This window comes from Momordica charantia (assembly GCF_013281855.1).
Source record: "Momordica charantia cultivar OHB3-1 chromosome 6 unlocalized genomic scaffold, Mcharantia_2.0 BLBB01000006.1, whole genome shotgun sequence".
NCBI lineage: Eukaryota > Viridiplantae > Streptophyta > Magnoliopsida > Cucurbitales > Cucurbitaceae > Momordica > Momordica charantia.
This window is the reverse complement of record NW_028275164.1, coordinates 32658568-32674498: the sequence shown is the minus strand read 5'-3', so window position 1 is coordinate 32674498 and position 15931 is coordinate 32658568. Positions and strand designations below refer to the sequence as shown.

Sequence of the window (15931 nt, the reverse complement as noted above, 5' to 3'; positions counted from 1 at the left end):
ATGATCGTTTTGAGAGTAAGCTAAAATGAACAAAATTTAAAAATATAGAATCAAAATAAATATTTTAGAAGTAAAAAGACAAAAGTAAATCAAAGCCAAAAAGTATGGGCAACAAAATACATTTAAACCTAGAAATGGGTGGTTGTCTTTATGAAACATTTTGTTTATTCAACATCCAATTAAAATTAAAAGTGAGATACTAATTATAGTTATGCTTAGTTCTTAAGCTAATGATCATCACTAGTACTTTAGATATAGTGTTTGGTACTATTTTGAGAACAAAATATATGAACATATCAATGTAATTTTCCTAAACAGAAAGATTTCACTTGAAAAAAATAAAGAAGAGAATAGATAAATTTATTTAAAAAGTAAAAAAGTACAAATAAAATATCAACTTTTAAATAGAAAACGATCTAATCTAAGTATTACTATCCTACTTTCCAAACAAGCCACTCTCAAGAATGAAGAAATTTTTTATGAGAACACAATATTTCTTTCAAATTTTAAATATTGAAATTAAATCATCAATTTGCAAATATTGACAGGTGTAGAACATATGCAAATTTGCAACTAGTACTACTTGAAATAGAACGTTACTTGTATCATATAAATGAGAATATAAAAGAATGGCCAGAAAATACCAAAACATAGGATATTACTAAGTTTTTTCTTTTTTTATTTTAAAAAAGAAAAACAGTAGCTAACTTAATTAAAATTTATTCCTCAAGTCCTTCTCCTTTTTGTTTCCAAACAACTCAAGATTCTTCGAGATAATTTGTGTTCCCTTTATTTTTATTTCGGGCCTTTCTTAAAAAAAAAAAAATAAATAAATAATAAGTAGCTTGGCTAGCGATTTTTTAATTGTTTGACTTTTCTTTTCTATAGAAATTCTTAACCAAATTTAATAAAAACAAAATATTATTTTTAGGTTTATATACAATTTTAGTTCTCAAACTTGGCATAAAACACTATTTTGGTGTTTGATAATTTTTCATCATAACATTTAACAAATATCTGAATCTTTATTTTTTATAATATTAACAATTGAATATTAATTTCAAGTACCATATATTCGTCGTCGAGTAAATACTATTTTTGTTCTTCACACATATACTAAGAAAATTCCAAATAAATTTATTATTTCAAATTTTTTTACTCACTTAGTTTCTAAACTTTGCATAGAACACAAGTGTAACGCCCCAAGGCTAGGATTTGGAATTCGGATTTGCGACATTCCCCTACGACCTGGCGCCGCCACTGTCAAACTCCGAGCCACTTAGAAGAGCATAGATTGCTCCAAGCCAAGCACGCTTAACTTTAAAGTTCTTATGATTGAGTCACTGAAAAGGAAGATATAGGTAGTAACCATCATTTCTTTTAAGCTTTCTTAATCATGCATGATCTCTCTCATTCGGATTTGGCATCGATTCATACATGTACCCCTCCTCTCTAGTCGGACGTTACAACATGATCTTAGTCTTTGCCTTAAATTTTTTATTTATAATTTAACAAAATAATGTTTTAAAATTCAATATTTGACCTACTACGTAAACATTCGTCAAGTAAAGGAAAAAAAAATTGCAAAGCTTCTACTAAATAACTTTCAAAAATTTAGGAATTGCATGAATATTTAAAATAGTTCATACATAGTTTAGAGAATAAAATTAAATGTGCTTTGAAAGTTTGCACAATCATCAAAATAATATTTAAATCTAAATCTTTTAAATATTTTGTGATCTTCAAGACTCTTCAAATTATTTTTAAAAAAATTGTTAGTGAAAAAATAATATAAAATGGTAAATAAAAACGTTTTTGTTTCTTCTTATTAGTAAAAAATAGAATAAGAAAAATTTATTATCAAATTTGTTTTTACCCGTTAAAAGAACGGATTTTTTCTCTTAGACGTGAATTGACTGAGAGCTGGAACATTTGTTCTTAAATGAAAGAGGTTGGAGCCTTCGACTTCTTAACTTGTTCAAAGTTTTCAACTTCTGACTCGTTGATTTCCTTAGATTGGCCAAACTGTATTTTTGGTTTGTTGATCTCTTTGGATCAGTCTTATGGTACGTTGATCCCTTTAGATCACACTCTTTTGACTCGTTGAAATCTCTTTGGATTGATCTTCCAAGTTCGTCATTCTCTTTGTGATCTTCTGGACTTGTCGACCTCTCTTTAGATCAGATCGATTGATGTCTTGAAGTCTTGTACACTTGAGGTGCCTTCAAACTTGTCTTCGTAGTGTTTAGATCTTCAAAAGTCTTCAAGCCTTCTGGTTTTTAGAGTTTTGATCTTCCAAAGTCTTCTAGTGGGAGTCTTTTAGTTCCGAAAGTCTTGAGGTCTTCAAGGAGTCCTTTTTGTTGGGAGTTTCTCTAAATTCTTTAATTTCTTTGGAGTTTTTAAATGAAGGGCGACTCCTCTACTTTAGAATTTTCACAAGCTTTAGTGGATGTTGGGATGATTTTAGAAACAACCCTTAAAACTTAGGTTCTATTTGGTCATAGACTCAATTCTCGAACTCAATCTTTGGATTTGACCCCATTTGAATCATAGCCTTGATTTCAAACTTATTCAAATAATTTGGTCATAAGTAAATTATTAATTGACTATATATAACTTCTTAATTAATGCTAATTCGACAGGCTAAATTATCAATTTTTGGCTTATTTGATTAGACTAGCTTCCTTAATCTTTATTTAACAAAAAAAAAAAAAAAAGAAAAAAGACCACAATGTTTCTATTCAAAACCCTTATTTATCAAACACAACGTTATCACAAAATGCTTAAAAAGAGATTGCATCTCGTCAAAACACAATGAGTAATTAATTAATTGATTGGACTGACTAAAATCTTTTGCACATATATTTATATATTGATATAAATTATGATATATACGACAAAGTGAGGTGTCCATGAATTTGTATGTTGCGACGACTTGAGCTATGTTGATGATTAAACTAAATTTAATAGTTGTAATTAAATTATAATTACAAAATCACTTAGAGATTAATTATAAGGAATTTGGTTTTTGTTTTAGATATGCGATGATGTAAATTGAAACCAATCAACTTGTGGGGAACCATAAAACAAGAAACTTCAAACCAATATATATGAAAGCAACATCAACGAAGTTGAATTACATTATTATTTATTTTCTTTGCAAATTACGATGTTCATCTTCCTTGTACCCTTTTGGTTTTTTTAAGGTTAGAATTATAATTCAGTGTCCCTAAATTTGATGATTGTTTGTCTATTTTAATCTTTAAATTTAAGAAAATCAATCAAATCCTTTTATCTTAATTAAATTATGAATCTTAACTACGTTTCTCCTTATGTTAAATGATTAATTAAATGACATTGTGACACGTGTCTATTGAACAAATGATACCTGATTTGGCATGACATTTCAAAAAATGATAGAATAAAATGGACAATTAAAATCGGAAAAGCACGAATTTGAGACACTTTGTTACAATATGGACATGGTGACACAAAAAATATAGGAAAGAGATACGATAAAGAACAAGTTTATTAAATATAAAAGTTAGAAAATATATATATTATTTTTATAGGTGAAGAAGATTTAAACTAAAAACTTCATGCTTCTTAGGGTGATATTTTCTTGTTAATTTGACATTGTGATAAATGATGGTAACAAGGTGAGAATCTATTAATAATTAGGTTACGTGGCTCATATGTTGAAGGGTATACATATTTCAGGATTTTTATTTTGTCCTTAAGGTTGTTTTTTTATTTCTCATAATTGATGTCATGTAACTTACGTTAGTGGATCCCTATAATCGAAACTCATTGCATGATCTGAGCAACACTGCGACCAAGGCAGAATTTGAACACAAGGTCACATATACATGGTAAGTGATGGTTTTGTAAGTGATATTACAACACTGTTATTTATTTATTTAACTAATTGGTTTCAAAATGATTCTAAATTTAATTGTCTTTGAGAGATAATTTTTTATTACCCAGGAGTCAACGATCCCCTTTGACCAATATGTTAAGGTGCTGGATCATTGTTTGATGGAAGTTGCATCCTATGTGATTTGAGTCCAAAATCTTCAAAGTTATTTCTTGAGGCCCCAAGCTATTCCGGAGAACGGCTAAATATTATGTCAAATAATATATGTGAACTATAGAGTTTGCCTTAATCATAGCAATATTATTTTAAAAGTTATGTTTTAACTCTCCAAAGTTTTATACATTCATTTACTAACACCAACATTGGTCTAAATATAAGACAATTGTTTTTTCTCTAATGATATTTAAGATGAGTTTGGTGCTATTATCCTCAACATGTTTCGAGTTCTAGCCCTAATTTTTATTTACGGACTATGAGAGGGAGGACCAAATTTTTTTATCTTCGTGAGAAAGGGAGAAAGTAAAGAAAAATAATAACCATTTGTACCCATTTAACTTTTTGTTTTTTTTTTTTTCCCTAAACATCTATGTTACAATTTGATTAATTACAACTTAGCTGTCAAGTCAAAACTCCATTTTGGTTTTAAGTGGGAAGCTAACGAGGAATTTTTATTATATAACTACGAAGCTTAAAGGTTAAAATGAAACTTTTGATCGAAAATGAGCATACAATCTGCCCTACAATAATATTTTATATAATTCAAACGATATGAAACATATATTTTAGCCTATAGTTAAGGTCGTATTTACGCACTTATTTTTTAATGAAAAAAAAGAAAAAAATAGAAAAAATGTCTTATTTGACGATGCTAACCAGAGCCTCAAAACAAATTTTTACCATATGTTTGAATTGTAAAAATTTCAGCGTATTTAATTATCAATATTCATGGGTTCGTCTTGACAATTAGGTCCCTTATCTTATCAATATGGGATCCTTAAGCATGCTCCCTCAAGATGGTGCTTCTTTAATTGGGTTCACCAATCTTGACCGAATCCTATTTTTGGACCAGATGTTCATTTGAGTTTTTGAATATACCATATGTCACGGTCATATTTTTTTCGATGGTGTGAAGCCATAATCTTAGCACGATCATGGCCGACTTTAAGGGAACTCTAGCCCCAATACACTTTTTGTGTTCTTTGTGGCTCTATTGGACCTTAGGTGAGTTCTTTCTCCCTCAATTGAGCTTCACTCCATGAGAACTTTGTTTTGCTCTGCAAATGCACGTCGCATGTACGTTCATTTCAACTCTTTCGAGACTCTATCTAGCTTGCCTCTACTCTAGGCCAAGTCCCACGACCTTGCCTCTACGCTAGGCCAAGGTCCTCTAAACTTGATGTCACAACTCAATTCCATCATCTTGGTTCTCAACCACTCAGTCGTCTTGCTTCTACACTAAGCTAGGACCTTACTTGGATGAGTTCTGACTTTTAACTGGGTCAGAACTAGCTTAAAACGGTTACTGAGTGATTCCTACCACTTAACTACGTCGTAACTAGCTTATCAGGGTCATTAGACACTTCCAAGATCCAAGCAAGGAATGACTAGATTGTCAACCGGTATGAGTCTTGCCTTTTACCAAGCTACGACTCTAGCTTTTTCTCACTTACCGAGTACCCACTGGTACTTAGGATGCCACCTCGAGCATTGGGGTGTCATCGGACATCATTGCTCGCTCGGACACACTTATCGAAAATCGACCCATGGGTTCGTACATATGATCTGAGCCTTCCGGGCATCCATCCATCCAACAGTACTGTCGAGGCATGATGACTCTCGCGCCAATGTCATCTCACTTGAACATACCATCCCGGGCAACGATCATATGGTGCAACCTCTAATTACCAATCAGACGAGGCGCAATGTTGACACACTTGTGTTGCTCGACATTGCTCACCCACGTGATGTGACACGTGCATGTGTCATGGATAGCTCACTTAGGCCACATGGCCAACGGGTGATGGAGATGATCCTACATTGAAAAGTCGGCTACTTATCTCATTGTTAATTTATTTTGGTATGGAATCCATGAATATGGATATTAATAACACTTTTTTTTATTTAAAAAATTAGTTTTGTTTACTACCCAAAAAAGAGAGAGATGAAAAAAAAAACAAAATAAAAGTGTGTACTATTAGAAATAAAAGATGATTAGAATATGGATGAGGTCATTCTTGCACATATAGCATTAACAATATCAAATTGCGTCCTTCCCAGAAAAAAGTATATATATCAAATTGTGACACCCATTTGTGTATTTGTAGAGCCACAATGAATAGTTTTTTTTTTCTTTTCCTTCTTCTTCTAAGAACAAGACAAGAATAATTTTTGCACTCAAGTTGTGTGTATTAAGTTGATATGTATTTCCTCTAAAATTTTACCATTTTGAGCGTATCTCGCGTGTGGTTTGATATTAACACTTTTTTTATAACTTACAATTTTGAATAAATTTTCCTTTATTTATAATATAATACTCCAAAAAAATCTATAGAACAAATTAGAGCTATGTAAAGCAATTATCAAAAGAACAACCCTAATTTGATAATTTATAAGAAAACTCTCATGTTCAATTCCATAAAATTTAAGTTGAACTACTTCCATGTTTGTATCTGATATATGTGTATATATGTATGTATATATATCCTTATACATTAGAAATAATCCTAATTAAGTTGATATGCATGTGATATATATAAAAAACTAAATATAAATTACAGTTAATATCTTTGTACTTTAACATACATAATGTACTATTTTTGTGTTTTTGTTGGAAATGTGAAGAGTCGTCCCACAATATTAGGTAGAAGTATATGAAGATATCTTTGTTATACATAAACATATAATAATAACACTCTGTTTCTACTGCTATAAAACTTTTTCCAGTCACATTCAGCAAAATCTGGTTTAAATTTAAAGGAGACAATATTATATTATTATAGAAATATTTCAGGGCAAAAAGTCGAAAGACAATATTAACAGTTGATTGTGTTAGAGAAATTTGATTTTAGCCACATAAATTGCTCAAATTTGGATAATCTTCAAACTGTTAGGAGCATTTTCTTTTTGATTTTCCTTTGAGTTAGATGCATTGTATTGTTGCTATAATTCTCTTCAGTTTTATTATTTCATTGTAATTAATTTTTTATTAAAAAAAATAGATGCATTATAATTCAACTAGTCAACGTGTCTAGTCCCTGCAAATCTAAGCTTAATTCAAATCTTCAACCCCACCGGTGGTACCTAAAAAATAACATATAACTTTTTTTTTTGTTTTTCATTTACTTTTGTGGGGAGAAGTTGAAATTGTTTGAGAAAATAATTTTAAAGTTAGTATTAATTTTATAATTAGATATTTATATAATTAATTTGTTTTGATTATTAAAAGAATAACTTGAAATGGAAGTTAAGAACCAAAATACCAAATGGGGTGAATGTTTGGAACAAAAATATATTCAGTTTGGCTTCATTTTACTTTGGAGAAAAAAAAATGAACATATCGATTAATTCTATTCTAGAGCCTAAAACTTTTACATTTATTCTAATCTAATTTTTATGCTTTTAAGATATTTTGATTCCCAAACTTTTCATATAAACTGCATTTCTTTTCTTTAGGGTCTTAAATTTTTATAGAAAATTTAATGATAATCTTAACTAACACTTGTATAGATCACTTGTGTATTAACAAGTTGGAAAATAGATTATGACCTAGGCACTATACTAAATACATATAAAAATGTAAGACTAATATCAAACCATATATATATATATAGGTAAAAGTTCACTTATGAAGGGTGGTAAGTTGATTTTCATCTCGCCAAAACAAGCATAGTTCAACAATAATTAACATACATCCCCAACAAAGAGGTTGTAAGTTCGATTCTCACCTCCACTTACTAAAAAAATTTGATTCTCATCTCACTTTTTGGCCAAAACTAATGTTTAATTTATCTATCTATTGTTAAGGATCTCGCCTAATAACTTAACAAGGGTTTACAATAAACCTGGATTATTTCTCTCATCGCCAATACAACTATAGAAATCGCCCGTAACACAAATGCATAAGACAAACACGGGTTCGGCATCTCACACCCAAACCCCTACCCCTACCCCTAAACTTGAACCACCAAAATAGAATTTAGAATTGTGTTCCAAAATTCAAAAACCCTTGCATATGGACCCCACAACCCCCTCTGAAATGTCAATAAATAAAGGGCAAGCATCAGAAACCCTGTGCAAATTAAGAACTCCTCCCCCATTACCCAATACCTCTTGCTTCTCTGTGTGTTGTAAAAGTTGTGTGCTGTGTTTTAAGCTCATAGTGTCGACATGGTTTGCGAGGATGAGGCTGTGATCCAAAAAGTGTGCGATTTGTACGCCAAAATCTGTGCCCTTGAAAGCCTCAAACCCTGCAGCCATGTGGACAGCCTCTTCACAGAGCTGGTGGTCACGTGCATCTCCCCCACCTCCCAACACTTCCAAATCTCCTCCCTTTCAACCCCTCTTCAGCAAATGAGATCAAATCTCATCCGCCTCTGCGCCAACGCTGAGTCCCTTTTGGAGTCTCATTTCTCTGATCTCTTGGCCTCCTTTGATCACCCTCTCCACCACCTCCATGTCTTCCCCTACTTCCCCAATTACCTCAAACTCTCCCTCCTTGAGTTCTCCATCCTCCGCCGCCACTGTCCCACCCCCGCCACCGTCGCCTTTGTCGGCTCCGGCCCCCTCCCCCTCACCTCCATCGTCCTCGCCACCCGCCATCTCACCTCCACCACCTTCCACAACTACGACCTCGACCCACTTGCCAATTCCAAGGTACCTTCGAGTTTATTATATCACTCATATACCATTTTTGTATATCTAAACCACCGTATATTATATCACTCATATACCACTTTTGTATATCTAAACCACCGTATATCATCGATATACAGGTTTTCAAAAAAAACCTTTTTTAGTTAATTAATTTTTCCATTAGTATTTGGGAATTAATTGTAGTTTTTGCAAGGCTATGAAATAATTGAACTAATAAACGAGACTCATGTTTTCTTCTACCGTGTGCAAGGCACTGAAATTGGTGTCGCTCGACCCCGACCTAAAGGCGCGGATGGTGTTCCACACGTGCGACATCTTGAGCGTCGGGGACGAGTTGAGGAAGTACGAGGTTGTGTTTTTGGCGGCGTTGGTGGGGATGGAGAAGGAGGAGAAGTTGAGGGTTATAGAGCATTTGTGGGAGTTTATGTCGGAGGGGGCTTATTTGATGGTGAGGAGTGCAAATGGAGGGAGGGCTTTTCTTTATCCAGTGGTGGATGATTGTGATTTGGTAGGGTTTGAGGTTCTGTCTGTGTTTCATCCCACAGATGAAGTGATCAATTCTGTCATAATTGCAAGAAAAAAGACAAGATTCGAGGAAAATGAGGATGATCATCAGCTGATTAGTACTATGAATAATAATAGTAACAATGGTGTTGTGGCTAATAAGTGCTGTGAGATTCAGAGCTTCAATAATAATAATCATGGAGGACTGATTGAGGAATTTGCCATGGAAGCTGCTGAGCAATTCACTTGAATTATTGTTACTGTGATCTCATTATTTACGGTCATGATCATCTGTAAGTGGGTCTCTAATTCTGATTAAGATTCTGAAAAATGTGTGTTCCATTTCAATATGGCAACTTTTTTGAGATTTTATTTTTGGGTTTTGTTTATGTTCTTCAGTTAATTTGGGTCATTCTTGAAAATGGACCCTTTTTCTACAGTTATGTTGTAATAATTTTGTGCAATAATGCTGTCATATTAATTATATATGTGCCTCTCACTTTTTGATGCTTCTTTTTTCTGTTTCTTTTATCTTGAATTTGCAATAAGTATAATGAGAGGGGTTTGAAGTTTCGATTTTTTCAAATAGATATGAGATTTTGGTTGTTTTTGGTCAGTCATTTCACGTTTATTGTTTCTTGTTATTACTTCTTTAGAAATATATAATTGAAATTGAGTCGGGTACGTAACTAACTTTTTCCCTTGTTCTTTTGTCTTTGGTGAGAACAAAAACATAGACGATGTTTCTTTCTAACAATTTCTTGTTTGTTGATCTCTTAAATTTTATATTGTTTATTGGTTATGTACTTTATATATACACAACATAAGAAAATGATAAAGATAAAAAGATAATGTTTTCATTTATGGAACAAGCAACAATAGAAATTAGTTTTTGCAGTTTCTAAAATTGCTATATTGTGATCAGACAAAGATTATAACATTGTTTTGTTGATGATAATCTTTTGCTAGCTTCATAAAACTGGGAAAATTCTTCAAATGGTTTAAAAGTGATTTAGTCTTTTAGCTTATTTAAAAAAAAAAAAAATCTAAAACCAAATTGCATATACATTAGGGACAAAATTGAAATCAATTAACATTTTTGGAGTTTCGATTCTACGCTTTTGGCAAATTACTAATATTTAGAGAAAAAAAAAATCCTATAAGCTTGGAGGGTATATATTTAAGACCAAAGTATATCTATTGTGAATTTTGATGAGTAGCAGCTTGATAATGTTCTTGTGTTCACTTAGTGCTTTGTTCTAAAGTTTCATTAATTTCGTATCATATTTGTAAATTCAAAAGATTATGAGCAAAATTAAAATCAACCATAGGCGCAAAATTAGTTAGAACACATTAAATATTAGGTAATTTTATATAATTTATTTTATTACTAATGTTTTAAAAATTTTAATTGTAACTGTAATTGCTAATTAATGATTTTTTTCTAACAAATGAAAAAGGATGGAGTAAAATATTGAAACTTTGAAGAGAACCGAGATAAGAAAAAAAAATGCATATATACTCTTGGGGCTATTTTTCACAATTTTAACCTACAATTTTTTGTTCACTAAAAAAGATTTAACTACTATTTTTGTTGGTATGTCTCATGGTATAATTTAGTCTTAAATTTTAAATTATAATAATTTAGTTCGATTTTGTCTTTGAAATCATGTAGCAATTTAGCCTACATGTAGTTCACAATTTATAATAATTTGGTTCCTATCATGAAAAGAATTATTAAAATTATGAAATGTTATATTTTTATTAGGTAATAATTTAATCTTTATAGTACTAAACTACTATATTACAAATTTTAAATTATAGAAATTAAATTATTACAAATTTAGAAGTATAGAAATTAAATCGTTATATACTAAATTCAGGGGCGAAATGATAACTCTAGTGAAAAGTACAAAGATGAATATATTTTTAATTGTCAAAACGAATAGCTCACGATAATTGACATATGTCTCAAAGTTGGATCCCTACCCCATATATTGTATTAAAGAAAAATATATATTTTTAATTTTTTTTGTTTACTTTTTAGGAATAATTGAACCAATTTACAAAAATTCACGAGTTTAAATAATATTTTAACTTTTGTAATTTCAGTTTTTCTACTATTTTAACTTTAACGCAATTTTACATACTTTTTAATATAAATTTGTAATTACGTTTAAAGAAATTTATTTATTGAGTAAAATATTATGACCAATAATACGAGATAAAAAAGAAAAGGGAGGAAAGAATATGATTATTTTTCAGAAACTATAAAGATCAAAATAGACGTTTGAAAAATAATATGATTTTGAAAGTAAAAAATTTTTCATTATAAAAGAATAGTAAAAAACTTCTTTTTCGTACTGTACAAGTAAAACGCTTCAAAAAGTAGTGGATGAACTGAAATAATTTAAACCTATGCAAAACTTGATCAACAAAAAAATGATTGAAATTGTTGCCAACATGAGCATAATCGAGTGGTAATTGATACATATATTTTCCATATCCCCAAATTGTATCGTACTACCAAAAATTATATTACTCATGATACTTTATAAATGCCCATATTCTTTTAGTTATTTAATGCAAATATTTAAATTAATAAATAACTAAATAAATACAGTAATTAATCAATACCTTAATTCAAAGTTTAAGATTTTATTTATTTATTAAAAATTTATAAATATGTATAATTTAGTAATTTTCACATTAGACAGTTGAAGCTAGTTGCGTTGTTATCCAAGAAAGAAAGCATGGGAATTAGTCTTTCGCCGAAAAGCATAAATCCACATGGAGAATTCAAGATGGATCAGCAACTGGAGAAGACGAAGAAGAGTCCGTGGGTGGAAGAACAAGGACCCAACTACCATAAACGCAGCGTACGAAGGGACCACAAGCCTTCTCAACAGTGTATTGTATTGTGTATAAATGATTTTGGCTCCGTTCTCTTTCATCAGCAGAGCAAAAGATGAGCTCAATCACCGCCGCACACTTCCCTTCTCCCCTCAGGCCACATGAATCCGCGGCGATTCCCACATCGAAACTTCCACAGAAAACAATTTTGAAGTTTTTCGACACCAAATCCGTCACTTCTCTGCAATATCTGAGCCAAGTTCATGGACTTGTATTGAGAAGCGGCCATTTCCAAGACCATTATGTCTCTGGCGCGTTGCTCAAGTGTTACGCCAATCCCCATTTCAGCAATTTGGACTTCGCTTTGAAGGTATTCTCCTCCATCCCAAATCCCAACGTTTTCATTTGGAATATTGTGATTAAAGGGTGTGTAGAGAACAACAAACCGTTTGAGGCTATTTACTTCTATGGTAGGATGGTTACCGATGCTAGGCCCAATAAATTCACGTACCCAACTCTGTTCAAAGCTTGTTCTGTGACGCAAGCAGATCAAGAAGGGAGGCAAATCCATGGCCATGTGGTGAGACATGGCCTTGGCAGCGATATGCATATCAGAAGCGCTGGAATTCAAATGTATGCCTCTTTTGGCAGCTTAGAAGATGCATTCCAACTTTTTGATAACGGTGAATCTGATGTTGTCTGTTGGAACACAATGATTGATGGGTACATGAAATTTGGGGATTTGGAAGCTGCAAAAGGATTGTTTGAGCGAATGCCAACCAGAAATACTGGCTCATGGAATGTTATGATCAATGGTTTTGCTAAGGGTGGGAAGTTGGACGATGCAAGGAAGGTGTTTGATGAAATGAGTGAAAGAGATGAAATTACCTGGAGCTCTATGGTAGATGGTTACGTATCAGCAGGTTGTTACAAGGAAGCATTGGAGATTTTTCATCAGATGCAAAGAGAGAAGATTGGGCCTGGAAGATTCATTTTGTCCAGTGTTTTAGCTGCTTGTTCCAGTATTGGAGCCGTTGATCAGGGGAGGTGGGTTCATGCTTATCTCAAGAGGAACTCCATTAAACTGGATGCAGTGTTGGGGACTGCCTTGTTGGATATGTACGCAAAATGTGGGCGGCTGGACATGGCATGGGAGGTGTTTGAAGAAGTGGAAGAAAGAGAGGTCTTCACCTGGAATGCCATGATTGGTGGGCTTGCTATACATGGAAGAGCAGAGGATGCACTTGAGCTTTTCTCTAAGATGCAGAAGGGGAGGCTGAAACCGAATGGAATCACGCTTGTTGGTGTCCTAAGTGCTTGTGCTCATGCAGGCCTTGTCGACAAAGGCCTGAGAATTTTTGAGAATATGAAAGAGTTTTATGGCATTGAGCCTGAAATGGAACACTATGGATGTGTGGTCGATTTGCTAGGGAGGTCAGGGTTGTTTTCTGAAGCAGAGGTTTTAATAAGCTCAATGCCCATGAAGCCCAATGCAGCTGTTTGGGGAGCACTCTTGGGTGCCTGCAAGATTCATGGAAATGTGGAATTGGCTGAGAGAGTGGGGACGATTTTGCTTGAATTAGAGCCACATAACAGTGGCCGATATGCGTTACTGTCGAACATATATGCGAAGGCAGGGAGGTTTGATGATGTTGCTAAAATACGAAAGAAGATGAAGGAAAGAGGGATAAAAACATTACCTGGTGTCAGCACGGTTGATCTGAATGGTACAGTTCACGAATTCAAAATGGGCGACGGATCGCATCCGCTAATGAAGGAAATTTATAGCATGCTAGAAAAGATAAAAGAGAGGCTGCAGATGGCAGGTTATTCACCTGATACATCTCAAGTTTTATTTGATATTGAAGAGGAAGAGAAGGAATCTGCATTACAATACCACAGTGAAAAGCTTGCAATTGCTTTCGGATTGATTAATACCTTGCCGGGTAAAACCATTCACATAGTGAAGAACTTGAGGGTCTGTGACGATTGCCATTTGGCCATGAAGCTCATTTCTCAAATTTATAATCGAGAAATAATTGTGAGGGACCGTGTTCGTTATCACCATTTCCGAAACGGAACTTGCTCATGCAGAGATTTTTGGTGATCTATGACTCCAAAACAGTGTAAACACTCAATATCCGAGGAGGCATCTTAAGCACAGAAGCCTGTAGTTCAAAACTAAATATAAGAACCAAGTCAAGATTCAGATTACGTTTGAATTTTCCAGTCTGTGTTTAAAGTAGACAGCTGAATATACAGACTCAGTGCAACCAACTTCCCCTAGGCATAGATAAGTACACATCCTCATCCATCTATATCCTTAAAAATATATAATATTATTTTTGAAAGTTCTAAACCAAAGTAAATCATTAGTTTTATTTGATATGAAGAGGATCGCATCTGCAAATGCGACCTGAGCCTTATTACACATACCTTGCTTTAAAGTTGTAGTTCCCAGTACCTGCTTGTGTTGCCTCACAGTCTATTGAATTATAAGAAGTTTACATACAGGTATTAAAGCATAGCTAACCAAACACTGTTCCATGATATTACAAAAATTTTCTAGGTTGACAATTGCGAGTGTGTCTAAGCCAAACCGATTGAAGGGGGAACATAAATCGAAGGCTTTGCTCGTCCACTCTAATGATTGTTTTTATGATAGCGATCAAGTGGAGTGCATGAGCCACTTTAGAGATTGGGGTGAGTACTACCCAAGCTTGTAAGTCCAGTACAAAACGAGGTTGTCCATGAGCGTTAGAGACGGGTGAACAACATACTTAATCTATTCCCTCCCCACGTCCACTAGCCCTCCTGTCCCAAGCAAAGAGAAGGCCAAGTAGTTCCACGTTTCTAATCACTATCATTATTTTGATCATCATAACTGTAGCTCTTAACTGAAGTTTTGCTGCTTCTATTGCAAGGAACTGGACCAGCTCTTCGGTTTCGATCTTTGCTAGATGCCTTCCCGCTTGCAGGTTGATCACTTGGCTTCAGCACATTAGTTGCACCACTGCTAATCCCAACTTTCTTTGGCTTCACCTCCTCTTAAATGTATCATTTTTCAGAGCATGGTAGCAACACAACAGGAAGTAGAAGAACCAGCTCAACCTTCTTCAACCTATACTTCACAATTTGAATCCAAGAATGAAGGGATTGTAATACACGAAATGGCGATAGATATATCTATTAACTATAAGCGAACATGTGTTGCTCGCTTTGGCATATCTACTTTCCTTCTTTGTTATTCATACATGATGGAGAATTCTACACAACTGAAGCAGTGAATGTATGCTTATAAAATCAATGCTAAAGTTTGAACTATGACATACTATTAATCTACCTTTTGTTTCTGATCTTGTAATATCATCATGGTCATAAATTTATTTATCATTTCTAATGGGTTGAACAGATTCTTCCTGGGTAAACCATTCAGTTTACTTTCACCAAATGCAGTTTGCAAAGAGTAGCAAGGTGACTTGGGAGTGGCAAAGTTACAGTGTCATCAACCCATCAATCTAAGACACATAATTGTAAATTTCAAGTGTGTGGGCTGATATTTGTTCCATCTCCCATGTCCTAACAAAGAAGGGAAGCAGTCCAAACAGGGGAGGAGAGAGAAAAAGAGAGAGATATGAGCCTGAGAAATATAATCAAATGGTACCATGAAAGTGGATAATGCAAATGAAAGACAAAATAAGAGAAACCCATTTCTCCACCACTGAAAAAATTGTAGATTTCTATTGAAAAATAGGGTAAAAAAGAGGAGACAGAGAGACAGAAGCAGACAGGGACTGAACGAAATACCTGCCATACAATCCAAAT

The 15931-nt window shown here is 33.4% G+C and overlaps 2 protein-coding genes across 3 annotated transcripts; both read left to right on the top strand.

Annotated features, from left to right (window-relative positions):
- Positions 1-8173: 8173 nt before the first annotated feature.
- LOC111025239 (putative nicotianamine synthase 4) lies at positions 8174-9739 on the top strand. The gene is made up of 2 exons (XM_088125448.1): positions 8174-8749; positions 9000-9739. The coding sequence occupies exons 1-2, from the start codon at positions 8264-8266 to the stop codon at positions 9501-9503; spliced, it is 990 nt and encodes a 329-aa protein (XP_087981574.1). The 5' UTR covers positions 8174-8263; the 3' UTR covers positions 9504-9739.
- A 2244-nt stretch (positions 9740-11983) lies between these two features.
- On the top strand, positions 11984-15470 carry LOC111025982 (pentatricopeptide repeat-containing protein At5g48910). Of its 2 annotated transcripts, XM_022303938.2 has the most exons (3): positions 12336-12476; positions 12581-14945; positions 15031-15470. In XM_022303938.2, the coding sequence occupies exon 2, from the start codon at positions 12582-12584 to the stop codon at positions 14211-14213; it is 1632 nt and encodes a 543-aa protein (XP_022159630.1). In that variant the 5' UTR covers positions 12336-12476; position 12581; the 3' UTR covers positions 14214-14945; positions 15031-15470. The 2 variants fall into 2 exon arrangements, with proteins under 2 accessions (XP_022159626.1, XP_022159630.1); XM_022303934.2 differs by having other exon boundaries at positions 11984-14945.
- Positions 15471-15931: the final 461 nt, after the last annotated feature.

What these genes read in the sequence shown, in the direction of transcription:
- LOC111025239 (XM_088125448.1), top strand. Translation starts at nt 8,264, where the DNA reads ATGGTTTGCGAGGATGAGGCTGTGATCCAAAAAGTGTGCGATTTGTAC. An exon ending in ACCCACTTGCCAATTCCAAG is followed by an intron (nt 8,750 to 8,999) that starts GTACCTTCGAGT and finishes ACCGTGTGCAAG; the next exon opens with GCACTGAAATTGGTGTCGCT.
- LOC111025982 (XM_022303934.2), top strand. Translation starts at nt 12,222, where the DNA reads ATGAGCTCAATCACCGCCGCACACTTCCCTTCTCCCCTCAGGCCACAT.